General features: G+C 50.5%; 9 protein-coding genes and 2 non-coding genes across 11 annotated transcripts; 4 read left to right on the forward strand and 7 right to left on the reverse strand.

Moving 5' to 3' along the window:
* The first annotated feature begins 198 nt into the window (after window positions 1–198).
* Window positions 199–1695, forward strand: BDV59DRAFT_166311 (DUF3431 domain-containing protein). Its single transcript, XM_073687684.1, has 3 exons — window positions 199–528; window positions 600–744; window positions 811–1695. Exons 1-3 carry the CDS (start codon window positions 402–404, stop codon window positions 1391–1393), a joined length of 855 nt encoding a protein of 284 aa, XP_073552923.1. The 5' UTR covers window positions 199–401; the 3' UTR covers window positions 1394–1695.
* A 991-nt stretch (window positions 1696–2686) lies between these two features.
* On the forward strand, window positions 2687–2896 carry BDV59DRAFT_166313 (alpha/beta fold hydrolase; the record flags this gene model as incomplete). The annotated part of the gene is made up of 1 exon (XM_073687685.1): window positions 2687–2896. A coding segment is annotated over one exon (210 nt), but the record flags the coding sequence as incomplete, so codon positions are not given.
* A 1466-nt stretch (window positions 2897–4362) lies between these two features.
* BDV59DRAFT_166314 (putative GPI-anchored cell wall protein Pst1) lies at window positions 4363–6498 on the reverse strand. The gene is made up of 3 exons (XM_073687686.1): window positions 5732–6498; window positions 5309–5681; window positions 4363–5252 (listed from the first exon to the last, which is right to left on the reverse strand). The coding sequence occupies exons 1-3, from the start codon at window positions 5790–5792 to the stop codon at window positions 4478–4480; spliced, it is 1209 nt and encodes a 402-aa protein (XP_073552925.1). The 5' UTR covers window positions 5793–6498; the 3' UTR covers window positions 4363–4477.
* Window positions 6499–11236: 4738 nt separating this feature from the next.
* BDV59DRAFT_908 (uncharacterized protein) lies at window positions 11237–13284 on the forward strand. Its single transcript, XM_073697317.1, has 5 exons — window positions 11237–11490; window positions 11549–11727; window positions 11792–11948; window positions 12004–12190; window positions 12235–13284. Exons 2-5 carry the CDS (start codon window positions 11653–11655, stop codon window positions 13088–13090), a joined length of 1275 nt encoding a protein of 424 aa, XP_073552926.1. The 5' UTR covers window positions 11237–11490; window positions 11549–11652; the 3' UTR covers window positions 13091–13284.
* Window positions 13285–13341: 57 nt separating this feature from the next.
* Window positions 13342–15282, reverse strand: BDV59DRAFT_166320 (TBC domain-containing protein). Its single transcript, XM_073687687.1, has 3 exons — window positions 14642–15282; window positions 13785–14572; window positions 13342–13673 (listed from the first exon to the last, which is right to left on the reverse strand). Exons 1-3 carry the CDS (start codon window positions 15101–15103, stop codon window positions 13550–13552), a joined length of 1374 nt encoding a protein of 457 aa, XP_073552927.1. The 5' UTR covers window positions 15104–15282; the 3' UTR covers window positions 13342–13549.
* A 141-nt stretch (window positions 15283–15423) lies between these two features.
* BDV59DRAFT_166321 (putative calmodulin) lies at window positions 15424–16848 on the reverse strand. The gene is made up of 4 exons (XM_073687688.1): window positions 16764–16848; window positions 16604–16707; window positions 16080–16554; window positions 15424–16026 (listed from the first exon to the last, which is right to left on the reverse strand). Exons 2-4 carry the CDS (start codon window positions 16604–16606, stop codon window positions 15617–15619), a joined length of 888 nt encoding a protein of 295 aa, XP_073552928.1. The 5' UTR covers window positions 16607–16707; window positions 16764–16848; the 3' UTR covers window positions 15424–15616.
* Window positions 16849–17057: 209 nt separating this feature from the next.
* On the forward strand, window positions 17058–19952 carry BDV59DRAFT_166322 (AFI1/MesA family protein). The gene is made up of 3 exons (XM_073687689.1): window positions 17058–17922; window positions 17975–18035; window positions 18087–19952. The coding sequence occupies exons 1-3, from the start codon at window positions 17318–17320 to the stop codon at window positions 19764–19766; spliced, it is 2346 nt and encodes a 781-aa protein (XP_073552929.1). The 5' UTR covers window positions 17058–17317; the 3' UTR covers window positions 19767–19952.
* Window positions 19953–20041: 89 nt separating this feature from the next.
* Window positions 20042–20113, reverse strand: BDV59DRAFT_t19. The gene has a single exon. It is a non-coding gene; the product is annotated as a tRNA-Glu (tRNA).
* A 179-nt stretch (window positions 20114–20292) lies between these two features.
* BDV59DRAFT_206774 (alpha/beta hydrolase) lies at window positions 20293–21876 on the reverse strand. Its single transcript, XM_073694852.1, has 4 exons — window positions 21654–21876; window positions 21465–21603; window positions 21306–21414; window positions 20293–21248 (listed from the first exon to the last, which is right to left on the reverse strand). Exons 1-4 carry the CDS (start codon window positions 21849–21851, stop codon window positions 20372–20374), a joined length of 1323 nt encoding a protein of 440 aa, XP_073552930.1. The 5' UTR covers window positions 21852–21876; the 3' UTR covers window positions 20293–20371.
* Window positions 21877–24283: 2407 nt separating this feature from the next.
* On the reverse strand, window positions 24284–24355 carry BDV59DRAFT_t18. Its single transcript has one exon. It is a non-coding gene; the product is annotated as a tRNA-Glu (tRNA).
* A 60-nt stretch (window positions 24356–24415) lies between these two features.
* On the reverse strand, window positions 24416–26030 carry BDV59DRAFT_206776 (MFS general substrate transporter; the record flags this gene model as incomplete). Its single annotated transcript, XM_073694853.1, has 4 exons — window positions 24416–25012; window positions 25069–25645; window positions 25700–25783; window positions 25834–26030. 4 exons carry the CDS (start codon window positions 26028–26030, stop codon window positions 24416–24418), a joined length of 1455 nt encoding a protein of 484 aa, XP_073552931.1.
* Between the last annotated feature and the right edge of the window lie 1475 nt (window positions 26031–27505).

Genomic DNA, 27505 nt, shown 5'->3' on the forward strand with positions numbered 1-27505 from the left:
GGTGATAGAGTCCCACTGTGGCTGAGAGTAAACCAATCAACAGGCTTTGATCTGGATCACCAAGCCTTCTTGGCGTTAGAACCTACTTTACCATTGGCTGCACTCTCGCAGATCCACTCTAATTTTGGCTTTTGGCACAGAAATTATTATTAAGTCCTTTCTTCTTTTTTTTTTTTGGAACTTGAACATCATGCATGTCCGGGTCCCAAGATCATTTGTTGCCAGCTTTTCCCCATAGCCTCTCTGTTGTTCCAGCCACATCATCATGCCTGCCAACGCATTCCGTTCGTGATACGTGCATGTCTGGAATTGGGCTGCCTACTTCTTCCGCCCTCTGCATCCTCTCCGCGCCAACATCTCCTTTTCATCTCCTAATCAACTCCTAACCGCAGTCCGACTCCATGCCGATACGGCGGGCGCTACGTTGGCCTGCCCGCCGAACAACCGGACTAGGATGTTTGGCTCTGATCTTCGCTACTCTGGTCTCCATTCTTCTGCTTTTCAAGGGCTCATTTGACTCCGTATTCGGTATGTCCCGCTCCGAACCTCGACTTGCGGGTATGATATCATGGCTCACGCCTCGCGCCTCTCGCCTCTAGGGTACGATACTATTCATGACCAGGTGATTCGCAATTTATCCTCGATTACAAACACATACCACAATGATCGGGATATCGGCCTCATCCTGGCCACTCCCAAGTTTGAGGACTTGACCTGGGTCCTCGAATATTGCAACCATCACCCGTAGGTTGCGCCTCTCTGCCGGCCAGCTCGCCTCCCCTCCAACAACTATTAATAGATGATTTCTAGCGACACAACCCCTTTCATCTACATGATCGACGAAACCCCTGATCCCCGTCTTCTCGTTCCTCACACGATCCGCGGCCGCGAGACAGCCGCCTATCTATCCTATATAGTCGATTACTACGACCGCCTTCCCCGCTACTCGATCTTCGTCCACGCCAACATCGACCAATGGCACAACGATCTCTTCGGGCCTCACACCACGCCAGCCCTGGAGAATTTGCGTCTCGAGGCTGTCGACGCCCGCGGATACGTCAACCTCCGCTGCCAGCACAACCCGGGCTGCCCGACGAGCGTGCACCCCTGGGAGCCGACACAGTACGATATCGAAAAGGACGACATCCGCGCCTTCTTCCCGCAGGTATACCAGACGTTGTTCAACGTCGGCCCGGAGCAGGTTCCCACTCATATTGGGAACGTGTGCTGCGGGCAGTTTGCCGTTAGCCGGGATCGGATCCGGGAGCGGCCACTGGCCGACTACGAGCGCATGCTGCGGTGGGCGGCGGAGACGGAGTTGACGGATAGTTTCGGCGTGGGATGGGTGTTTGAGAAGGTATGGCATATCATTTTTGGCATGGACGAAATATAGTAAGTTTCCCCCTCCTGGCCGGTTGCTACTGTCGTGTGCTAACGGAGGCAGCTGTCCTCGGTTTGAGCAATGCCGCTGTGATACTTACGGATGGTGTGGGCCGCTGGTGTCGGGAGAAACACTGCAGGCAGTGCGAGTCCAGGGCTTTTAAAAGTCTAATACGTTCAAAGAATATATTTGGGGTTTGGTTTATTGGTGTATATTATGATGGTATATTCATGCTCTTAGCGAATACACGATAGATGTTGCAGTCCAGCTTCTACAAATTACGTTGCGCTCATGACCATCCAGGTATCGCGAATCCGGCGCCACGGCCACGGAGACAGCAAAGAACCAAGGTTTTTATCGATATGGAAGATTAAGCACTGATAGCCACATTTGCCGCGAGCAAGATAGCTCGACTTCCGTCGTTTAAACCTCTACATTGACTGAGTAGAGTTTCGCACGATGCAGCATCCAGGAATTGTACCACCGAGATATATGGCGAATCCTTGGCAGCATCAATCACCGCTACAGTATTGCAAGGACAGGTAAAAGAGCATAGGAGACCACGAGCCATCATATTACGCTATTTCAATTTAGATTTAGCGGACATCATGAGCTTTGTCCTGGTCCGTGAAGTCCCCGCTCGTAACATACGTCCGACAACCGAGGAAATCTACAAGACTTGTGACCCCGCTTATTACGCAGTTACATTAAGAGACATTCGTCCTAGCTTTGACTACGTTAAGACAAGTATTCTCACTGTCATCTCATAACACCATGCCGCATTTAGAACGTGATGGCGTGAAGCTATACTACTCCGTCCACGGAAGTGGGCCTCCTCTCCTATTGAGCCATGGATATTCTGCATCTTCCGCAATGTGGCACGGTCAGATAGATACACTATCCAAGGAGTACACCTTAATCATCTGGGACATGCGCGGGCATGGACAATCTGACTATCCGACCGATCCCGCTCTATACAGCGAGGCACATACTGTCGCAGACATGGAAGCACTACTGAACCATGTCTGCAGCAACCGCCGCGCCATAGTTGGTGGTTTGTCATTGGGAGGATATATGTCACTGGCATTCTATCGCGCGCATCCGGACCGGGTTGCAGCACTGTTGATCATCGATACAGGTCCGGGATTCAAGAAGGACGCAGCTCGCGAAGGCTGGAACAAATATGCCTATCAGACTGCAGCACAATTTGAGAAACATGGACTATCCAGGTTACAGACAAAAAGCGCAGAAGCCCGGATTGCGAGACACCGAGATGCAAAGGGACTCATCTTGGCAGCGAAAGGGATGCTGACCCAGCGCAACTCCGCGGTGATTGATTCTCTTCCCAGAATCCGAGTACCTTCGTTGATTATTGTCGGGGCCGATGATACTCCATTCCTGGCAGCTGCTGAATACATGGCTAGGGTTATTCCTGGGACGAAGAAAGTTGTTATTGCTGGCGCCGGGCATGCTTCTAATATAGATCAGCCGAAGGCATTCGAGAAGTCTGTTTTGTCGTTTTTGGAGGGACTAAAGGCCAGAGCTCGTCTTTGACTGGGCATTTTCTCAGAAGAATCTAATTCCTAGGTCTTAGTTTTAATCTTCCCTATAACAGTTTATATTTAGGAAGCTCCGGAGGCCTGCCATACAGTTAATCAACTTCCTCTTTACCTTTCAAGCCATACCATATCTTTCAACTCCCATGGCCCTGGTCCCAGACCATAAAGTAGTAAGTAGTAGTCCCGATCCTGAGTTGTCCCATACCTGATCTCCCCCCTGTCGCTTGGCTTGCCCAGTGAGCTCCCCTACGCGCTCTCGTTCAATACTAAAACGAATCAAAAGTCAGCAAGTTATTGATTCAGACTATTGTTTGTAAAATGACTAGCGGGTATTGGTGTTAATTTATACAGAAACCCACAAAAGTATCCCATACATAAAAAATGGCTCAAAAACCAAAATCAAGCAGTTGAATTCCAATCCCAATTATTATTCCCGCCAAAAGACAGTCCCATGTCGGGATCTTCGAGGGATTTGGGATGGTTGCCTGCTGTTCCAGGTTTAGCCCTGGCTTTCAACGTCGCCCACTGGTGCCTTCTTCCGTCGTAAAGAATCTGCTTTCAGGCGCAGAGAAAAGAACACGCATTTGCCCTTCCGGGCAATCCTAGTGTAGAACGATGGTGGCAGGGGACTGACTCTATGCAAGATTTACTAACACAATAGACCAAGTATGTTGGTTGATAATCAAGTTACCGGCCTTCTGGGTACTAAATTCACTTCTCGCCTCTCAGTTCGTGAAGATCGGGAGGTGTCGCCTGACTTACATAACTGCCATACTCAGTGATGGGAAATGCCCTATAGCCTCCCGTATATTTTGCATATATTTGGTCGCGATAGTCAATTGAAGGATTACTAGGGCTGCCGTTCATTGAAAGAACTTATCATACAGAATGCACGCGTAGCATTGTTATACCTACCCAATGTTAAGGTAAGCCTAGAGGGTCCTACTCCCCGGGATACGTTGAGTTCGATATGAAGCAGGAGGGTAGTTACCTGTATAGTGGACTTCTTATAAATTCACATGTCTGGGACTGCATCCTGGGAGGTGAAGGAAAGCTACACGTGTGCTAGACAAGAGATTATGGCTGTCTTTACAGTATGTTGACATCTAAGATAACTAGATACTGAATCCGTTTGTTTTGAAGGTTATATTAACTGATTATTTTTCTGGCCTTCCTTTGATCCCCCTCTCTATATGATGTCTACTTGTGCCCCAAGAGGCTCGTGTGCTAATTCTGGCAGCATTACAATAGGTTGTAATTCGTATTCTTGAGAATATTGGAGACTTGCCCTTGGCGTTTTGGGCAATTTGGCTTTCTGAATTTGATCCATATGACTTGCAACCCACTGTGACTACGATATATTGGAGAATGATAGGTTTCTACCCTGTAACAAGGTAGTGCAACCGTATCTCCAAGTCAAAGTCTATATGTACATAGGTTGGTACTTGACTATGTTCATTCATTCGTTGAGTAGTAGACTATGGTATCATAACGATCATTCCACGTAAGTCCATTGCCCCGACACAAGGCCCGCCAATCATTTCGGATTTATCGGCTGCTGATGCGAACTCACGGCCCCGGCATCCAACTCATACACCGGATTAGGTCGGTCCGGTTCAGCAGCGACCTCGTGCACGTGGCCACTATCCAACATCGGCACGTCGGCCTCCGATGGCCGCTGACGGGGGATCGGGTAGAGAAATAAAGAGGCATCGTCAGTGCTATGGGGAAGCATCGAGGACCGATCACCAGCCATGAGCGCTGCAGGCACAGGCGGTGATGTCGATGTGGTCCCCGACAGCCGGTTCTGCAACGATTGAGGCGCCGATAGTGGTTTTCGCGCAACGTTCTTATCTGCGGGGATTTCCCCATGACCGGGAGATTTGCCGTTTGGACCGCTTGGTGGAACGGCCATCATATTTTTTTCCTCGTCCTTGTTCGTAGTCGGCGGGGGCACCGGGGCGGCCTGCTTTCTGCGCCGTCGCATCAACAGCCACAGAAATAGCAGAATTAGTATGACTACGACAACCACCGCAATGACAATCCCTGCAATAGCGCCGCCACTCAGGCCTGAGTCTGAGTCCGAAGCTGTGTTTGTGGACGTCTGAGGGGAGTCTGTCGATGTGCCAGTGGACGTCGCAGTACTCGTGGTTGCTGTCCCCGTGGTGCAGGAATATGATGAGCCGCTGAACACACTACTTCCACCGTCATCGTCATCGTCGCCTGATGACAGGAGACTGCCGCAGGAGAAGGTTCCCGAGCTCTGGATGCTGGTCTGACCATTGACTTGGTTTAAGTTCGAGAAGGATAACCTGCACGATTCAATCAGCAAGTGTCACGATATTGCAAATTAGATGTGGCAACACACTTATCAAAAGGCCCGTCTAGTGTCATTCCCCCATTCACATTTTCCAAATCATCGAGCGGAAAGTTCTTAAGGTTGTCATTCCCCTGCACGCGTAAATCGCCCCCAACGTTTGACAGCCCACTCAACCCGACCTCGTTCAGATTCGCATTGTCCTTGATTGTCACCGGCCCCGAAATACTTTCCAGATCATTAGCTTGTAGGCTGTTAAGATTTGACGTCCCTTCGACGGTCAAGCTGCCGTGTACTTCTTCAAGGTCGCTAAGATTGATTGTCCCGGTGGCGTCGTTGGAGATAGTGAGATCACCATTGACGGTGTCGCAGTCGGAGAGCGCATCCGCGTCACTTTGGCTGGCTATGCTAATTTGACCGGAGCCTTGAGAAAATTAGTATCTTACATGGACAGATGGGAAGTGATTTACATACACTGCGCCGCGGCGCGGGCGGCCAGCAAGATGATGCCCAAGAACGGGAGGGGAAATTTCATTCGTTCTCGATCCTTGGACGAAATAAAAAAAAAATAGTGAATAAGGGGAATAAATAAAAGAATGGGATATATAATAAATAAGTAAAAACTATCTTCGGGGGTAGGAAAAAATAATGTACAATTAGAAATTTCCGCTACTCATATGAGGAGATCCCCAAGATAAGTACTCTAACCACTGAAATGCATTAACCGGCCTACCCCATGGTCGATTCTCGGCAATGGCTCTATTACCCATCGTGAGACCATGTGGCGGAGCGAGCCGGGCTTCTCCTTCTCCTTGGTGGTAGCGATGTTGATCGTCGGAGTAATAAAACCCTGGGGGTCTTGGGATTAGGGCTTTGACTCTCCATTTTCCTCCTGCCCGGCAGGGGTAGGGCACTAGGCAGCCAAAATCCACGGCCAGAATGAAGTCATTGCAGCAAGTGAACGCCGAAGGGACATCGAAGCTAAGGATTAGTGAGTCTTGATAGTGTACCCAGTACTCCGTACTGTTATTAGGTTTGTTGTTTATAGGATGGAGAGGGGAGAATTTTCTCCGCCGACGCGACTCCACTTGGCCGTCTCGGCAAGACGCGACCCCCAATGACTATCAGGCTTCCAATCCAACCATGCTCCGTAGATGAGGGAGTGTCTAAGTATAGAACAGTCGGGCCGATTAGCCTGCCTTTTGTGTGTTTAGTCTACTGCGTAGAGAGAGAGAGAGGAGTTAGGCAGGCATCAATCAAATGCTGGTTCTGCGGCCAACTAAGTAGGGTGGAGGACAAGCAACATTCGGAACAAGTACCTTAGTGGACACTGCCTCATTACCCCACCGCTGAGTCCCTGAATTGGTTTCTACCTAGACAGATACTAACTATTTCTAGCTGAAAAGAGATCCGCTAAGATACGCAGTATTTGTTGTTGCCTGCCAGATGATAGAAGAATGTTTTTGCTGGATTGGCCGTTATTATTATGGTTATGCGACGGATTTTGCCGTAGAAAATGCTAGTAACTCCTTCCACTTTTTACTGATACACAGAGTATCAGTGCAGATGGGAACTGATGAATCAAGCGACACAGTTTTTTATGCAAAGGCAGTGAATTTCCGGGTTTATACAAAGGAGAAATAGGTGGTGGCAACGTAGAGGCCAAAAGACCACATCCGTAAGTGTGCTCTAAAGTCGGAGAGTATCTCAGCGCTGCGCGTCGATACCTCCGTTGATAATACCAAGCTTTTCCCGGGGCATACGTGGCTCAATGTCGCGACGATTGCTTTGATCATTGGTTTTATGGAGTAGAAGCCCATGCTGTTCAAATCAATACTAAGACAGCGCCGTTGTCTCAGATATCTGTTCTTTCAAGGTAGACCCAAGATCTTCTGTATCTTACTCCACTGAGAAAGAAAGATGTCTATGGTGTTCATTACTCTTTCCTGGTCCTACTCAGCTATTGAAAACGTATAACTTATCTGTTTTATATAATCTTTTAACGTTATGGCACCAAGACCCTCGGGGTTATCATTAATTAAAAAGACATCGAGAGGAGGGGCGTGTTGTAGACTTAATGAAGACCATTATCTATTCGCATTACTCTTACCAAATCTATACCACCCAAGATATATAGAAATAATGACAATACTCATACTACTAATGTTTCAATATAGGCTTATTATTATAGCCAAATTCAATGAGACGTAGCTACGTTTCTTCATCTTACTAAACTATCTACCCAACGTCTCTTGAAATGTCTACTGTGTCTTGAAATGTCTACTGTGTACACTTTCAAAAACCTCTTGATAAGTAGAAAGAGCAGCTACAAATTTGGTCATTGAAGAGAGCGAGGTACACGTATCTGTGCATTTGAGCCTAAAGAAAGCCTCAATTAAGCGGGCAGTGGCATATTGCTCCGGTAGAATAGTCGTGTTCATGCTCTCTATCCTCATATTCACTTCGTAAAAATACACTTTGTAAGAAGTATGATAGTTGCAAAGAATGAAAGCTTCTCTGTCTGAAACGGCTAAATGGTCATCCGTCAGCAAGCAGAATGCCTCGGGATGCATACATGAAAGTTTCGTTCGTCTGTTACGATACACATTGCTTTCTCACGTCCTAACTATCAGAAACCCGCAAGACCTGTATTATCTAGGGAAAGGATAGAGGCAAGAAAGCACATTAAGTCTTCGGTATGAGATTACATTGACCACGGCCCTTGGTGAACAGAGTCGAGACCTTATAAATACCATACAGAAGATTGGAGAACTTTAAAAGAGTACTGTAGTGTATGACTGTATCCTCATGTTTCCGAACTAGCACCGGCTTCTGGATGTATTAAGGACTTTCCGCGTATCTGTGTTTCGACCGCTCTGTGTGATTATAAAATAAATAGTTAACTATTACCCAAGAATACACACGGTAGAGCATTCCTCTGTAACGCGGTATACAAAATAAGGGATGTGTAGAGCCGAGACCGCTTGTCATTGACCGGACAATCGTACAGGTTTCTCATCTCCCTCCTAGTACATCGGCAGTATATCGGCAGGTCCACGGTACTCGCAGTGACAACACCAAAGCCCCACTACCCCTTGCGTACTGTTGACCTCCTCAACATACCGCTGCACACACTGACTCAAGAGATTGTACTGCGTATTTTCTCAGATTATCCAATATCGCAGTTATTATGCAAGCTCTCCCGTGCCCAGAAGCCAAGCCAGGGACCAGATGCCTCCTTGGGATCATACATCAGTTATCGAAAACTCGGCCATAAAGCTATTTAGCCCAACATTATTATATACACATGGGATAGATAAAAGTTTCTAGAAGGTTGCAACCTTAAAAGCTGACAGTCCTGCTCAACTCAATCAGGCATAATGTCTCATTTCGATGTGTTGCACTAACATCAAGTCTGCACGCGAATTACCCCTAATGGTTCAACTATGGCAATCGGAATACGCTGTACTACGGTTGCGCGATCAACATATGAGCCTGTCATATCTGGTGGTGATGTTACCGCCATTCTAAGGTGGCAACTGCTATCCCTTAACAGGAACGGACAAATTATTGAGGCACTAATCGTATGCATTCTATTGCATGTTCACCACGAGTACTTTATAGACATTGGAGTATGGCAAAGAAGGGCAAGCAATTCCCCTCTTCCTCGTCTGCTAAGAAGCCTCCGTACCTTTATGCCTCAAACAATATGTTCCGTCAACATCATTGGGAGGCTATAGATGGATTTCGTTTCTTTTACCAACTCCTTAGATAGATATGATGTCGGGGCTATGAACGACACGGCTTGTCCGCCAATCCTGTACGCCTGTCAGGAACGAGTCGCTTATTTCTTTGATAGAAGCTCCTTTAAGGGATCGTTCACAGCTCCCTTACATGCTATTCAAGAAGCCCCTTGACTGTGGACAAGCCGGAGCATCTCCCCGTAGCATTTTGATTCGCTTTTCTGGGGCCGATTACAAGAACATTGCTCATGACTAGGGTCGTTTCGGTTTAGGCCATTTTACGCAGTGATAGAGGGACTATACCATGAAATTCCCGCAGATAGAGACGTTATTGGACCCTCAGCAGACTTGGGGGAAATAGTATCATGCGGTCATACGAGATTGAGGTAGTAGCTACAACGGACTGAATTATACACGTATTTGATAGGGCCAGGGAAACAATCCATGAGTGTTTGCTGACGAGGTTGAGACGGTGCCCATATTATATGCATCTCAGTAACGGAAGTACTGCGTTCAAACAATGTTAAACTCTGTTTTCCATGGTGACGGAGCGGATCAGGCTTGCAGAGCTTCGAGACTACTTCCACCGCTCGTTTGCTAGTGGAGAGCTGGTGTCGATCGATCGTGGGACTATTGGATTAGTGGCTTTACTTTGAGCGTAAGGGCTTGACCTGTAATAACATCTGCAGCGCCCCTGCTGCCTTGATACACTGTCCCAGATCGAACATTCAAACTCGTCACAAGCTGAGAAAAAGTAAAGGCTTGGAGATTGTGGCACTATTGAGCCTAGTGGAAAAAACAGTAACATTTCCCTTTGCGTACCTACAGGTGCTGTCGCCTGTATGTAGACTGTCAGTGAAAGTTAGTCCCATGACTTAGGGTGAGGGGCGTGACATCCGCAGTCACATTATCTCTCCCCTTCCATAGCACTTTAGATACACTGCCAATGGTCTCTGCACGTTGTTGAATTCCGTACGCAAGGGACATGCACTGCGCCGATTTGAGACACAGCCCCGAATTATCTTATCTCCCGTTCCCGCACTGCGGGTTTAGGTTCAACTGTCACTCCCCATCGCTGTCGGGTACGAGTCGAGGTGTCCGATGGATCATCGCCCACTGTCGCGGGGCGGACTCGCTATCGTTGGTCAGAGATCCAGGGATCGCTGGAGGAACGCGCACTCGGCAGATCAGGATTAGACGGCGTTTGGGTGGAAAATTGATACCTCATATGCAAGTTGACCACCAAGGATGATCCCGGGTAATCGGACCAACCTGAAACAGAATCAAGGGGTGAGCTCTTATTTTCGCTCCAGAAAATGCATCAGAATACTGATGACGATAGGCCAAACAGAATAAAATGGCTTTGGCAAGCAACCAGACCATTGTTTGGCATGGATAATCTCCCCAACCCCAGCATTTTCTTTTGTTTGCAGGAGGTACACTGAACACATAGTAGTGACCAAATTGACCCTGATGCGTCATACGGCCTTCTCACGTCCCCTCCAATGCATTCCTCCTGCAACTGCTGGCCGTCCCGTAAAGCAACTTCCCCTGGCTGGACTCCGGCGAGAAGGGCAGGAGGGTACGCATTCATCCCTTTCTAGGACTTCGGAAATGCAACTGGCCTGATGCCATCCACATGGACCGCTCTCGATGAGCAGAAGGGCGCAGGGCTGAGGCTCCACCTGAAGGATGCACCCACGGAACCATGTCCTTCGCCTCTTGTGGCTGCCCTGAGATCTGGCGGTGTAACCTGGACAAGCCTGGCATTGCGTATTCAGTGTAATGAGCGGGTGTGATCTCGGTCCTATCGGCCTGTCTTGGTTTTTCACCTGCCTTTGGCGACTTCCTGAGTCGTGAAGTCGAAGGATGCCACATGCATCGATCTACCACCAGGGGAACCCCTAGTCGGCACGACCTGGGGGAAAGAAAGAAAAGCAGAAAACTCCCTTCTCATACCCAAACCCGAGTATGTCTTCTTGGCTAGGATCCAGATGCATGAAATATCAGGCCGCTCCACCTCTGCCTCCATCGCGTCGGCCCATCAGAGTGGAGGCAATTGACACATCCCAGCATCAGCATTCGATCCAGTCTGCTGCAGACAGGGCGTGTTCATTCGTCAGTCGGTCCATCTGTGGCTGTCGTGCTATTACAGTCGCATTTACGACCTTCGCGGTCTTTCTTCTGGATATTCTGCTTGTTGTTTTGCAGTCTTTTCTTCCATCTTTTCACCGTCGGTGGGACTGAATCTCGCCGGATGTACGATGTAGATCGATTCAGATCTGTTCTATCCTAGTTCCTGTCTACCCTTGCTGTTGAATCTCCCCAAGACTAGTGATTTGTTCTCCTTTGGGAATTCATTGAGCTGCAGTCGACGCACTCCTGTGGATCTTGCGACCGTGTGTTCTGGAAACTTTAAGGCGAGAGAAATTTCCATGACATTCACGAGTCAACGGATATTATTATAACTGCCCGAGTTGTCACGCAGAGGTAAGCTGACAGGCCCTCGTCGCTTCATCGAGACGGTTGTTGATTCACCCGGTGCCAGACTGCCTGCCTGACCGTCATCCACGCCAGCTCAGCGATTCCGGCGTGAAATCCATAAGAGCCACGCAGCGCCAGCCAGATCGCGAGCGGTCCATCCTGCAAACAATGCCTTCTCCGTCAAAAGGTCGAGCATCGAGGCCCCGCGGCTCAGAGGAGGAATTTGTCCTCTTCCTCCAGGGAGTAAGTCCTATCACATATAGTTCGATCCATCCCACGGCATGGATCTGTCTGACGGGGGCTATAGATCCCGGCTCATTGCCGCTGGCAAGAACTCAAGGATCTGGTACGCCAGACGGCCTTGCACATTCGTCAGGCTGTCGTGTACGATGACCACCACGGATTTCCCACGGGGCTGGGACAGATCATCGTAAAGAACGAGGACGAAGCCTGGCGGACGTACCGTGCGTGTCACCATCTGCTCTTCCAAGCATCCCTAACTAAGCAAATCTCGATCAGATCGTCTATCCACCAACGGCTGGGAAGGCCAAAGCCTGGTCGTCACCCTCGCTCGAACCAGCTCCCCCACGAATCCCATCGCCGGTCCGACCAAAAGCCCTCACTGCATGAACTATGTAACGAGCTACTCGACTCCTCCCCAGGTGGCGCAGAACATGGCCGTGCCGCCATCTCCCATCTCTCCCGAGTAAGCACTCCCTCCTTCGACCGCATACAACTCACTGACCGCAGCTCTAGACCGATGGCGTCCTCCAACACGGCATATCAAGGCCCAGAATACGCCCCCATGATGGGCCCCATGGGCCTCCCTCCACAGCCCTTCGTCCCCATCTTCCCCGATCCTCTCGCACCCCAGATCCCACCTACCAGCAGCGCAGGAGCCCCAGCAACGACGCCCATCCGACCCTCCTACGACGCGATGACGTTCCCCATGTATCCTCCCTACGCTCTTCCCCCGATGTACCACCAGCCCCCTCGTCCAGTCCACCAGAAATCCATGTATACCTACCCCTACGCCGCGCCGATGATGCCCTACGCCCCAGCAACAACCACAATGACCACCTCAACCGCCGCCACCCGCCCGCCGCACCGCCGCACCCTCTTCATCCAGAATCTCAGCCCATCCACCACTCCCAAGGCCCTGCAGGGCCTACTCTCTGATGCCGGCACCGTCGAGCAATGCGAGATCCCCACCGACGCCGACACGGGCCGCTGCAAGGGCTTCGCGCGGGTGACGTTCCGCACAGGCGATGAGGCCAAGCGCGCCGTCGCCCTGTTCAACAACGCCGTCTTCCTCGGCTCCAAGATCAGAGTGAAGATCGACCGCAGCATCCAGGTGGCGTATACCCCTGCCATGGTGGGCGGCCCCGGCTCCGCGGCGCCGGACGCCATGGTGCATAGTGTGTTGACGCCACCGCCGTCCGGGGCCGCGTCTTCCGTCTCGTCGGAGGCGGAGGACCCGCGCTCTACGGCCAGCAATGGATCGACTCCGGCGCCGGCGTCGGCACCCCCGAAGAACCCGGCGGATCGGTGCGGACCGTTGGTGATTAATGGGTCGGGGGTTGGGCCGAGGACAGTCGTAACTTGAGAGCTTGTGTTGGTGTCTGAGATGAAAAGTCGATTTGATGGATTGGCGGTGGCTTTGGTTTTTTCCTGTTCATTCTGGATTGGGCGTATTGGTAGAGGCGTGGATCGGTGAGGACGGCTGGCTGACGCGTTACTTAGGTGGGTAGGCATGGAGTATCTAGCAGAATCAACCATAACTTTGAGATCTGATTTTGCTGCATGAAATGATTCTCACGCGTAGTACCGTCTATCCTACGCGACGGGTTTTGCTGTCATGGAAGTAGTTCGTACAGGTACATGCATACATACATACATACATACATACATACATCATCTCTTAATCATGCAATCATAAAACAGTCATCACAAACGCCGAAACAGAAAGCCCACTCGTAAAGGTTTCATGCAGGAAATTAACAAATAGTACACGTCCACTGAACAAGCAAAACGCCCATCAACCCAAAGTCAAAGGATCGGAAGTCTATTTGGCATGCTCGATGAGCTCGGCATAGAGTGGTTCGGGGATCTTCCGCACAATCAGCACGGTGAGGGCGATGATCTCCTTAGCGTCGAGCGGTGGGAAGGATCGGAGGATCTTGTTGGGGCTGATGCGATGTCAGAATGATATATCAGAAATCAGAGAGATGCATCATTTGTTCTCTTCCGGTTGTTATGGTAATAGCACGAGAGTGGGGGAAAGAAAGAGAGAAACATACCTGGGGCTTTCTAGAATCGTGTCCCTCATCCGAATGAGCTGCGCCACAATACACAAGATGTTCAGGTGTGGCCCATACGCAAAGAGGAAGTCCCACAGATGCAATACCTCGGGCAGCGGAGGCGTACAAGCGCACATGGTCAGGACGGACGGGAACGCGTACAGCTCCGCTTGCATGCCCTTGGAGAACAGGTACGATGCCAGCTTCGGCTCAACAATCTCGAGACACCGATCGACGAGCCGTAATCCGCGATGGACCCCGTCCATCGCACCCCGGATATATCCGGGGCACTCTCGCGTGATGAACGAGTAGAACAAGGCAAAAGCCTCGACCTCGCTGCGAGCTGCGTAGAGGAACGGGGCGCAGAGGACGTTCATGCCCTGAACATAGATCGCGGAGTTGCTCGTGATGTTATTGTGGCCGTTGTAACTCCTCCCGCTACTCGGCGTGGCCCTGTCATCGGGAGACTCTGCCTCTTCGGCAATGCTGGGCGGGGTGTTGATTAGGAGCTCCATCTCCCGGCGGCGAGACGAGGACGGTCGTGACTTCGGTCGACTCTTGGCCTTCGCATCGTGTAGTTTCCACGCAATCGCGTTCAGCAACCGGATCAGACTGGCTTCGGTGACGCGACGCTTGAAGAGTGGATCGGTAGCCAGCGTGCGAAAGGTATCGTTGCGAATCTTGGTGTACGCCGGCGAGCGGCCGCGGTGGATGAGGGAGAGGTAGTCGTCCGTGGGGACAGGGGGTGTATCCAAAAGGACGAGCCACAGATAAATGCGGTATGCGGACTAGAATGGATGAACCCGTGTCAGCGGGATGTTGCGGGATTCAATCGGACAGAATCGATAGTCACTTACCATTCCATCACCGTCTGCGTCTACTCTCGTCGAGAGAACTAGATATCGCAGCTCCTGCAGACCCTCCGCTGCATCGCCGTGTTGCGGGCCATCGCGCAACAGAGACTCCAGGATGGATCGCTTAACGCCGACTCCTGAGCCCGTCTTCCTCGCCGATCGTTTCCGGGTGATGGTCGCCTGGGCCTCGCGAGATCCTGCATCGCTATTCGACCGGGCGCGCCGATGCGTGCGCAACCGCACAGGCGAATCCAGCTGGGCATGATGGGTGAGCTCCTCGGGTCCGGCCGACGATCGGGCGGTCGATGGTTGCGACGGCGGGGGGCTCAAGATCGCAGAGGTTGGGTTCGACGAGAGAACCTGATGAGACTGGATCTTGCGCAGGGTTCGCATGGTTCGAGGCGACGGAGAACCAGCCAGAGCGGCGAGGTTCAGCTGGGCTTGGGTGGGTTGCGAGGTGGACATGGTGTAGGTAGGGTTTGGCGGAGAGTCGATCAGGAACAAACCATCTTCCTGGCCCCGACTTGACGGAAGGAGAGGAGAGAGGTCAACGAGGACCAGGGAGAAGGTTCGTTAGGAGGAAGATATAAATTTTTCGATGGCTGGTCGTGGCGGAATGCGGGGACACGCGCGATGGGAGGAGGTCGAGAGAAAAAGGTGGTGGTTGAAGACGAGGTTAATTTAGTCCTCCCGTCGCTAGTGTTGGAGTTGCTATGGCGCTGGTGGACCGCATCCAGCTACTAGTGGCAGTAGTCCATCACGATCTTTTTTATATTTACGGATGAGGATGTATTGCGATTAAATATGTCGTAGATGTGATAGCACATTCAGCCTCCCCAAAAGCAATGCCCTTAATAATAAACATCATCATTCCTCCATGCGGCTTCCAGAGCCATGTACATGGACGGCATACCGATCCGAAACGCCAACAACCCCAGGGGATCCAGTCATTCATGCGTGTCTCAGCTAGCTAGCTCGTCAATCCTCTCGCCGTCCACCTCCGGCTCCGTTCTCGGCCCCTCCCATGATCCCATGGACAAACTCCTGGTATCGGAATACCTCGCCTCGTTTGCCTCCGCCGGTGATCTTCGCGGGCCTTCCACCAAACACCCGTCGCCCAGTGTATCCACTAAGAACCTCGTTGATCTCTCTTTCAGACAGGATATGTTCGCCCTCCTCGGGTGCCGTGTGAAGTAACGCATCCCGCAGTTCGGCCACGTCGATCTGGCCACTGTCGTCCTCGTCAAACGCAGCTAGGGCGTTCATAAGCTCTTGACGAGAGGATAGCGGTGCTAGGAGTCCGGACAAGATGTTGAGGAAAGTGGGAAAGTTGATGGTCTGTGGTGTCCCCGGCGGGAAGAACGGGGATAACGTCGAGGGGTCCTGGCCTGGATCATCGGATTAGTATGAGACATCAAGCTCAGCAAACCAACTATCTTACCAATATTCACCAGCGCATCCGCAACATCATCTCTGTTCACCAATCCATCGTTGTCCCGATCCAGGACCTGAAAGGCTTCCCGGATCTCTCGTAATTGCGCGGGAGTCAATTTCGCAGCGGCATCGGAAGAGGTCGCCATCGTCGGCCCTCGCGTCGTCCCCATCATCGGTGAACCAGCCGACGAATCCGCTCCACGGGTCGGAGAGGCAGGAATCTCTCTGGTGAACCGTGGTTGAGGTACGGGCTCCCGGGGTTTGGCGGCGGCAGCAGCAGCGTCATCTTCGTCGACGGTATATGACTGATTGAGCTTGCTCGGCGATACCACCGGGGTGTACCCCCGACTGGGAGAACTTCCCGGGGTAGTCGGACGGATATTTGAAGGTGGGGAATTGGGGGTTGACGGGCGACGAAAGGGCGAAGCACGAGGGGAGCCGAAAGACAAGGGCGATGGTTTAAAGGGGGTATTGGAAGGGACCTGGATGGTTAGCGACGAGAATGGCCGTGGTGACGAGGACAAGACGCACCATGATTCCAAAATATGCAACCGTTGAGGGAGGGTGGAACTAGAATGGCCGATGACACTGACGAAGACGAGACGACGGCGAGATTGAAGAGTTATGGAGGTGAACTATGCAGGAGTAAGCAGACTGCCGCATCGGGCAAAAGGCGGTCGCGCAAACAAACAAAACAAAACTCGGGATCAACAGTCGGCCCGAGGCACGTGCGGGGATGTTTTCTCCGCCTCCGATCGTTTCTCTTTGGCTTTCTCTTCTGGCCTTCTCGAAGAATGCCTCGCATGGAGGTCCGCAGGGGCGATCTCCGTCTGGAGAATTCCTCCCGGCAAAGCTTGTCTCAGCCCAGACCTGCCACAGTCGTCTTGTTCAACCTCGCTCACCACGCAACAAGCAGGATGATTCCCCGCTGTGGAGATCGATCACAGAGCCAGTCCTGCCCGTTCGGGTTTAGCCCCGTCCTAGCCGCTCGTCTCTTGCTCCTCCTGGAATTCTCTCGCCCCTGACGAGTCCAGATGGAAGAGAGCACTGCGTTCGCGCTTCATGGCCTTTGCTTCGCCCCTCCTCCGCCATGATCCAGCTCCCCTGCAGTCCGCATGAAACGCTTCATGGATTCGTCTAGTCCTTCTGCATCTTTCCTCCGTCTCCTCGTTATATAATCCGATCTGTCGGTCAACATCCAATATACCTCCGATTCCCACGCCCCTCCGCAACTCCTCCGGCACAATGTCCCTCGGTCTTCCCCTTCGACCGTCGGACGATACGTCCAATCTTTCCAAATCCAGCAGCCTTCCTCGATTATCTCCTTCCCCTTCCTTCGTCCACAATCGCTCCCCGAGCAGCTCCCATCTCTCCGTGCGCCGTCGCTCCCTCGAACACATCACCGGCTCCAAAACACGTCGGTACAAGTCGCAATATCCACGAGATTCCCCCGAGCGCCATGTCGAATATATTCTCGTCGCATCCTTCCATATCGATCGGGGTCCAATTATGGAACATCAATACCCTGCTCCCATCAGCGGCGACGAAAGTATGCTGGCCGAGCTCATGCTTCCGGATCAGACACATGTCCGCAGCCAAGATTGGACCATCTTCTTCTTACACAAAGACACCAGTGGCGAAGAAGAAGACGACGAGTCAGTCAAGGCGAAGAAGAAAAAGAAGAAGCGAACCGAAATCTCCTCAGATGGCGAGGACCCTGGAGACAATCCCGAGGATGACGACGGGTTAAGTGAAGAGAGCAGTGATGAAGAAGAGGAAGGCGGCGAAGGGCCGCCGCTGATGTACGTCTTGAACCTGGTCAACACGAAACAAGACAACACGGTCAAACGGTATGTCTCCCGCTACTGCTCCCATTGGGACATTGTGGCTAATCGGGCGCAGAGGAGCTGTGGTCAAAGCTATGGCGATTTGCACACGACATTCATTCCTTCATATATACAAGGTGTGTCTCCCTGTCGCAACGAATGGAATAGCTGTTGATCATTACTTCTAGCCTTTGCTGCTTTTGGCTCTTGAAGATTATTTCAAGTCACCCTACCCGGAAACCCTAGCGTCCCTATACGAGGCTGTCAACGCCATGGATCTATCATTGTTACCAAAATTGTCGCTCCTCGAACGTCAAATCCTACAGGCCAGCAACAGTAAGGACATGTTTATTGAGAAGTTTGAGCAAATGATTCAACAACGGATGGTCGATGAAGGGGAACCGACAGATCAGGAGTCTCCACCATCTCCGAAAAAGTCGGCACCTCGCTATATCCTACCCAGGGACACGCACGAATTCGAGTCACGTGTCGTCTACCACGACATCCCGATTCCCGTCAAAGTTCCCACCGTCATATGGCCTGAAGTTGTGGGCGACTTCTCCCTCATCAAACTCATTCAGATATTCTCTGGACCCCATGCCTCCTCGCCACAAGCCTTTCCAATCCACCCTCACCTCACCACTAGCGGGCCTTACACGCATCCCATCATTGTCCTTATTAATGCCATGCTGACCCAAAAGCGGGTGGTGTTTCTGGGTCATAATCGTCCGTCCGGTGAGGTTGCGGAGGCTGTTTTAGCTGCTTGCGCACTAGCATCCGGTGGCATTCTCCGCGGTTTTACCCGGCACGCCTTTCCTTACACTGATCTGACGAAAATTGACGATCTCCTCAAAGTACCTGGGTTCATCGCCGGTGTGACCAATCCCACATTTGCCAACCATCCAGAGTGGTGGGATCTCCTTTGTGACCTACCTACCGGTCGGATGAAGATTAGTAGTCACATTGACCCGGCTCCCGTTACCGAAGGATTCCTCTTCTTTCAACAGCAGAACTCGTTGAATCACAGTCATGGTCATGGGCATAATTCACATTCGAACTCAGACCCAACCGGTGACAATCTATTCATGGAAGATGTCCAACGCAGTATTGCCAACCGGTACGGCGAGAATGCCATCAGAGCCAAATGCCGTGCCTACATCACCAAGTTTACGCGAGTTGCGGCTGCATTTGAAGAAACCGTATACGGCGCCTCAAATCTCTACATTATCGGGCCTAATGAGGAATTATCTCCCGAAAGTCCCAGCGGTCTTCAGGCTGATCCTCATGATCCCACCACCCTCCGCGGACATGGATATGTCTGGCCAGACGAGGCCACTAAACAGCGGGAATTAATGGCGTCAGTATCCCGGATTGAAGGCTGGCGGACTACACGGTCCTACTATTCTTTCATCCAGGATATCGCCACCATGTACTACCCTTCCCGTCCTATCCAGAAACCAGACCTTCACCATCATCACGACCGATTACGGAATCTAAAACTCTCCCCTGCTGAGGCTGGCGTCGTTTATCAGGCAATTTCCCACGCAGTCAAAGACTACGCTGGAATCTGCCAACTGTTGACTGTGACCCCTGAAAATCAAGCCGGTCTCTTCTACCTCAGTATGGGTCTTTTCCATCCCGAACAGACAGTGCGTGAAGTGACTGTGGACCTCCTGGAGCGGATCGCCATCCATCCAGCTGGACGACATTTCTGGGCACAACTAAGCCGGTTCGCGAAGCTTGCGTATTTCCGCGTTAAACGGGAGCGCGACGCCGTGCATAGTCCTATCGGCAGTCCTGATGCGGGACTTGGTGAATCATCCCAGAGCCTTGTGGGCGTGGCAATGGCAGGATCCAGGATAAGTTAGCGTTCGTCTTTTTTTATAAATTTTTTGCTTATTGCACGAATTTCTGCCATATTTAGAAAGCGTATCATGATGACGACAGAAGCATTTTATGTTTGGTGGAATGTTTTGCTTTTAAGTCGGAATTTATGGATATGTGATACGGCTTTTGGATGATAGCAACGAGACTTCCCAAACACATTATTATCATGACTTATCTCTTTGCTGTAATTTGTTTGCATGGGTGTTGAGGCGGGTAAAATGAGAAGGGCAAAAAAGGAATCGAGAGCAAAATGAAATTCCGGTGCGGGGAATCGAACCCCGATCTCCTGTGTGAAAGACAGGTATGATAGCCGTTACACTACACCGGATGCTTATATAAAATATTTTCTCGTTAGGTGTATCATTATTTGATCCGTAATTTTCTTCCTGCTTTCAGAGTATTGACCGAGTTATAATTTACATGGAGACTGGTACTCGTTCATGCTCCGATATACACCTTTAGGCCATACATATTGTCGATGTTTTGCTTGAGTAGGGTTGAAGCATGAGCCGACTCTATGGATCCATATGTAGAGCCCCATTATGCAACCCATATGGATTCACGGAAGTTGCAATCACTGACTTATTTACAACCTCGACTTTCCTCGCTGTAGCTTTGGGACGTGCCGCTTCCACTCTTTATCCACCATAGTCTTCTCCTCCAGAGACTTTCTATCGTTGAAGGTCTTTTCTTCCTCACACCAGCGCCCAATCTCACCCCCAAACCAACGAGCAATTGCTTCAGCACAGTCATTGACAGCTTCGAAGGGGACTTGATGTGAACAGTCTTGCAGACAAATCTCACGCACACGGCCAGCGGAAAAGCCTCCACTACCTCCCACACCAATGCCCGTATTTTGGATCTTGTCTATCCGTAATTCTGGCTGGCTAAGTGGCGATTTGCCCCCAAAGACGTACAGAACACTGGGTCGCAAATACGGTAACTGGTAGAAGGTCTGTGCTGGCTCCGGGCGGTAGAAGGGGAACGATGTGATGAGTTCGGGGTCGAGGTCGGGGTGGGTGAGCCGGTTCTTGGGGTGATCTGGTCCTGCATCTGGAACAGGGAGATTATAGTAAGGACGCGCGAAAGAGGTGAGCTCTTGGGCGAGGGGTGTGGTCAGCGTCACAGGAACGGATTTATCGGAATGCCCGTCTCTCTGAGTAGACGCATTTCCGAGCTCTTGACCTTCCTTCGGGACATCGCGTAGACCATATTTGATGAGGTTATCAAACACTCGCGCGTCCCAGGTTTGGTAAAAGGGGTTCCGGCGAAAGGAGTCCGCGGCTGCTTCACGAGATGGCCATGAATCGCGCCTGTAGGTTGCTACCTGTAGAGGAGGACTGAGGAGGATGCCATGATCATACAAGGCGTTATTTCTGAGTAGAGTCACCGGACGCAGAATCACTGGGTCAAGAAGCACGATACTATGAAATAGCCTCGGATGCATCAGACTCAGTTGTGCTCTGGGAGGCGGAAGTTAGCCAGACCAGACAGACAGTCATGGATACATGAGAACAAACAGTGCAACGCCTCCAACACTATGCCCGATTCCAACTATCGGACGCGGCATCTCTTCTCGCTTGATATTGATCAGATGCAGAAGGTCGCGGCTATGGTCAAAAGCGTTTGCTGAATTACGGTTAGCCTGTTCGTTGCACCGGCGTGTCCACCATCCTCACAGTCAAGCCCAAGACGACCTGCATTTATTAAACCGCTTTGTCCTTGCTGGGCAAGATCTGCTGCCCAGATACTTCGGATACGGAAGCCTTGGTTCTTTGCACGCCCGTGTAACTCGTGCCAGATAGGCTCGTAGAGCTCCTGCGTCTTGTTTAGTAATAATGAAAATGGAAAGGCGATCATAGAGATACCTTTCCGAATCCATTACCAGGTACAGTCACGAAAGTAACATCACCAGCTTTTGGGCTAGGATTGTCGATGGGAATATACTGTTTTACAGCTAAATGAAGAATATCTTCCTGTTTTCTGACTGTTGCGGCGGGGTACTGTCTGATATGTTGACAAGGAACCACATGTTCGATGACATGAAAAGGGCCACACAAAGTCATGGCTTTTGCTTTGAGATAATGTAAGAGCAGAGAAAGGCGACAGGAGCTCACATTTCAAAGGATCTCGGTGTTAGGGCGGCGCCAGGGTGTGCGCCAGGGTGTGCGGGGAATAGTGAATAGCAAAGCCTCGTTGGGCCATGTGCGTACAGCAAGTATCCTAGCATGGAAACACCATTCATGCAGGTGTCCGTCAAGGTGAATAACTTAAAGTGTGAACTATTACAAACATGCACAAATAAACGAGGCGTTATCAGGTGTATGATAAAATTTCTTTATGATTATAATGCACTTAATCGTCTTTTTGGAGGCGAAAACAGATTGTTGCATAAAACATTCATGAAAGGCAAATGCCTTGAATATTTTGTATGGAATATCCTAGGAGAAAAAGGCTAAGAAGCCAAAGGCGACATAACTTCGGCTGCATATACATCCCCCCCTCCCCAAAAAAAAGGAAAAACAAGTGACGTTTAAATCAAACCACTCGTCATCTCAGTCTATCGCCATGTAGCGGCAACAGTCGCAGTGGCCGCTGAACATCCGGTGGGTACAGTGTAGGATCGGTTCGGATCACTTTCCCAGACTATACTCCCGTCACTTTCTTTCTTGATGAATTTGTACTCGAACGACGTGCCCGCCGGAAGGTTAATTGTAGCACTCCACAAAGGATTAGACGACGTGTACTGATTGGCAGAGAGGGCTACTGCATTAGTCGTCGACCAAGAGCCTAGCTGGCTGATTGATCCAGTAATGTACACATTCTCTCCATAGGTCGTGGTCACGAGCTCGTTGAACGTGACTGGAATGGTACTGGCTTTGGCCGTGCAGGATGTCGTTGCAGTCGAAGTAGTACCCGTAGAGGTAGAAGTGGTGCTCGTTGTAGATACGTCTCCAGAAATTGCAATGTCGGCACAGTGAAGGTAAACCTGTGCCGTTTGATAAGAGTTCCATCTGAAGCGGAGCAAGGTGTGGTCGGAGACGTAGTTGGGGATTTTGATCTTCTTGGTGACAGTATACCCACCGGCGATGGTTGTCTTGCAGGAGTTCAGAGCGGCACCATCCACACCCTGACATGCTCTGTTGGAACTCGCTTGGAAGGCGTTGCAAGTGAACCAATCGTTCCTCCAGCACGCCTGACCCTCGGTGCAATCAGGGTTGTAACCGCATGACTGGCCGGAAACATCGGTACACTTGAGCTCGCCGTCAAGGAAGCAATCCTCCGCCGCCTGTTTCTCTTCATTAGTGGGTAGATAACCCGGTGTTAAGAACTTGTCGATCAAGGTCTGATTCTGACAGATACCATAGGTGAACATGCCGCCATGATCACCATTGTTGTCGACACACCATTGGACCTCAACAACCTCGCCTGGAGAGTACGTGACTACCGGGCTATTGCCCCAATAGTCCCCGGGTTGGTTGTAGTCAACACTGACACGAGCATTGTAGCCGCAGGGTCCGCTGCGGCCGACCTGAGGTGCCTCAAGGTCAGGCCACGGCGAAACCGGTTCAAGGATGGAACACTCGGGACAAGTATCAATCCCAGCCTACAGAGTTAGTCAGAGATAGTGTGTCTTAGCGCGAGAATGCACTGATCTGCTTCCTTACCTCAAACCCAAGTCGAGTACGGCTCGCGGGGATCGTCAGGTATCCATGACCGTATGATAATGTGACAAGGCTTGCGGCCACCAGGGTGAAGATTATCATGATTTACAATGGACTATATGTCGATCGGATATTTAGTTTGCTGGTCTGCGAGATACTTACGCAGGGGCTCTTCCTTGGTTTTTATAGTATTTTGCCGCAGCCTACATGGAAAGACTTCTTCCATGTGCTTTACCATGAGGCATCACGGAAATTCCATGCTCTTCTAGCCCTCCCTCCATCAACCAGCCATCAATCCGGGGTACAGCCACCCTACAGCGCTGAGAGGTCTTCTGATGCAGTAATTAATATGCGAAATGTCCCAGACCAGTCAAATTGCACAGTATAGCCCGGCAATTTCCCGAGGCCAATAAGTTCTAGGCAAAGACCCAGTATCGCAATTCTTCACTGGTTGCCACTTAATCAATCGCGCGGCATTCGGCCCTTGGCTAGCTCGGAAATTCGACTTCTTCACAACAGCCGACGCGAAGCGACCTCTGATCCTTCGAAATGATGAAAGTATGGGCAAGGAAGTGCGTCTCGAAATCCTTATCCAGGAGCTTGATAATCGTATGGCATTCTGTATCTCGTATACGGAGTACTAGATACATAGTTGGATAGTTGGGGTGCATGTGGTTAGATGGAGAACCATTGCGACTTGTGTGACCAAGCACCCTACCTAACATAGGTACTACCTCAAATAAATACACCAGGTCAGCATGGTAAATAAAACCGAGTCACATATCATTTATAAAAAATAATGAAAAAGGGAAATAAAAAAGTGAAAAGAAAGATTCCGGTGCGGGGAATCGAACCCCGATCTCCTGTGTGAAAGACAGGTATGATAGCCGTTACACTACACCGGACGGAACTGACAAAACCATCTCTCCTGTGCCTAAATGAATACTCTCTGTCTCTCTGTTATCCTAAACAACATGCAACACAGGCACCACCTCCGTGCCTTGATGCTGTACTAGAATCTTTCGGTTATCCTGGCTCAACACCCATCGCAACGCCATTGTGCTAAGGATGCATGCGCCTGCAAACGCAATCAGCAGTATATTTCCGGATTGGTATCGCGGGGCTTCCTCGTTGCGAAAGAAATAGGCCTTCCATATGGTGCACAATGCGAAGCTCATCTCGAGGATCGCGGCAGCGCAGGAGCGCTTCTCGGGGGTCTGACTAACTGCAGTAGCGAGCCAGGCCCGTGGGATGGAGTATGAAGCGTTGAATCCGGTGATGTACAGAAAAGAAGCAAAGTATCGTACCCCCGAGCGCGACACGCACAACTCCACCACAACTCCTACTATTACCACAATCATCAAACCCGCGATAGGTATACCGCGGCTGCGAAATCGGTCGCTCAGCCAGGCGACCACCAATGCAGCAACTGCGGAGGAGATATAGGGCGGAACAGTGCATAGGAGCGTAACCACTGTACCCCCGATGTGCATGCTTTCCACTATCTCTGGATAGAAGCTGCTGAAGCCTGCGGTGGAGCCTTGGGTACAGGTTATTAAAGCCTGATCGTCCTGGTTATCTGTAGTCCCTGTTTAAAATCAAACTTGGATACACTTACCAACATCCACACCCTGTAGTCCTGTAGGGCAAGTCGAAGGCCAGCCCAGATAGATCCACCAGACTTTTGGTCTGAGACTCGATCGCGGTGCATACGCTCGGCAGCCCACTGTCGCTCAGAAGCGGTGAATAGCCATTTCGAAGAACCCGAGGAAGCATCGGGGGTGTCAGGTAATAGAAAGAATGCGAGTAACCCCGCCGCCAAACTGAGCCCTCCCTGAATTATGAACAGCCACCGCCACCCGCCCATACCATGATAGCCTTCAAGTCGGGAAAATACTCCCGCAGCAATCAATCCGGCGAATGCACTCGAAAGTATATACCCTAGAAACACATAGGAATAACGAAGGGCCATCTCGCTCTTCGTATACCAGCAAGACATGAGCCACAGTGCTCCAGGCGCGAATGGTGCTTCAAAGACGCCGAGGAGAAACCGCATTGCAGCTGCTTGCGAGAAATTATGCGAAGCGGCCATTGATATGGCTACCACTGACCACAGAACCGCACAGGACGGAAGATACATGGACGGCCTGACACGAGTCAGGATCATATTGCTAGGTAGCATCATTGGGATATGTCTGGAAAAAGGTGTCAGTGGAACTATATGCACATGGTATATCTTGAAACTCTACCCAGCAGATGTTAGTGAAACGACAGCGTTATATTGTACTCCACGCAAATCTAGGTCGCTCTCGAAAGTGCTCAATTTCGCTTGGCTAATATCTGTTAATGCAGAGACTCAAAGAAGCAGGTTAACTTAACTCACGAGACATTGTTTTTATCTAAACTCTTCCACATGTGTAACAGGCACAATATAGGCAAAAGGGTAAGGTCTAGTTTCCGAACGAGGCGCCGGTTAATGTTATGAATAGTTTGGCCGTCAGAGCAGGGGTCCATCCACTGAGATGTACTCTCTTCACGATGTGTGAGAGAAACCTCCCCAGAACGAGATTTGTTGGTCATATCTATCATGCTTGTATATCAAAAGACAGGAAGGCCATGAGGCAAACAGGACGACGTAGCTTATGGCGTGGTTTAAGAATTGCTGCGTCAGTCACAACTCGTGGCAGGCGGGGTTACTGCAAGACACTCCATATCTTCAGACAGTCGGTCAGACACAACACTGTATAGCTGCACAGCTTGACACATGCTGTCATTAAACCTGAGGGCTCTTCCACTAAGATCGCAACATTCTTTATCTTATGCCGATCCCGCGCTGAGTCCGCTTGAAGCTGCCTCGTTTCTGAGCCTCACTGGCCGCTGTATGGGGTTGATTCCTGTCCTGTGACAACATACAGAAATTGGCTCGGTGCTTGTGGATTATCGAAACCGGTGTGCTGGCTTTGCAGACATTGAGGGGTGGGGGGGGGGGTTTTCTAGGAAATAGACCGCCTGAGAGGAGATAGATCTCAACTCTCACTTTCCGTATTCAGATAAATTATCTCCGGTCAGTTAGATGGATGGCTTATACTGAGCCTCAATCCGGTTATATGGGCAGATAATTTCCTCCGCGGCAAAAGGTGCAGAACGAAAAACGACTTCACTCAGGAACTCTCGATGCCATGTACTACCCTCGGGTTTGCCTAATTTGGATATCCTATTATGCATAACCAAAAAGCAAATAGATCGGCATCATGTGCCCGATTATGAAGGACGGTGTTGCCTTAAAGCGTATTATCTGTGGTTATACAGAAAGGGAAGCCGGGAATAGTGTAATCATAAAGGTGTATATATTAATAATGCTCTTATGAAGTGAGTGCTCTGACGTTAACATAAGAATCACTAACTCCTCTCCGTCCGTTATCCGTGTAGTGAGTTCCTCATGACTGCCTGAATAATCACAGATGTAAGATAATACAAGCAGACCAAGTTGCGCACGGTTGTCGATCGGCCGCAGGCTCTCGGGGTATTACGGAATCTGATTGAGATTCATAGACTAAGATCAACTGGGGAAGGGACTTACAGGGAGGGGATAAACTCCCGTCAAATAAGACATCTACTAGTACCAAGCTTGGATGGTTACGTACCGTGTGTTTGTAATACCTATCAAAACAAACAAGATCAGCTCTCGCCAATGGATTTTATCGTAGGGTAAGCTGCGGGATATTGTCCACGCTCAGCTGCCCAGATCGTCTATGCAACCGTAGGAAGGGACATGATTTCTGCTGAATAACGTGGGAGTCTGTGAAGCCTGAGACGAAGATGTTTGAGCACCGTGAGCGGGGCGACACGGCGGAATGATCAAGGCTATCGGCCAAGCTCACCGCTCAAACAAAGACTGTCAGTTCGGCAATTGAACGGAAGTGGATGTAGACTTATGCACGGCTAGATGTTGGTAGAGCTGATTCCGATAGGCTCTTGGGTGATGGGGCGAGTTGGGAAAGTGGAGTCAATGTCCGACTGCGTACAGAAGTAGTAGGACGAGTCATGGTCAATAG

Source organism: Aspergillus ambiguus (genome assembly GCF_047715705.1).
Source record: "Aspergillus ambiguus strain CBS 117.58 unplaced genomic scaffold BDV59scaffold_1, whole genome shotgun sequence".
NCBI classification, from domain to species: domain Eukaryota; kingdom Fungi; phylum Ascomycota; class Eurotiomycetes; order Eurotiales; family Aspergillaceae; genus Aspergillus; species Aspergillus ambiguus.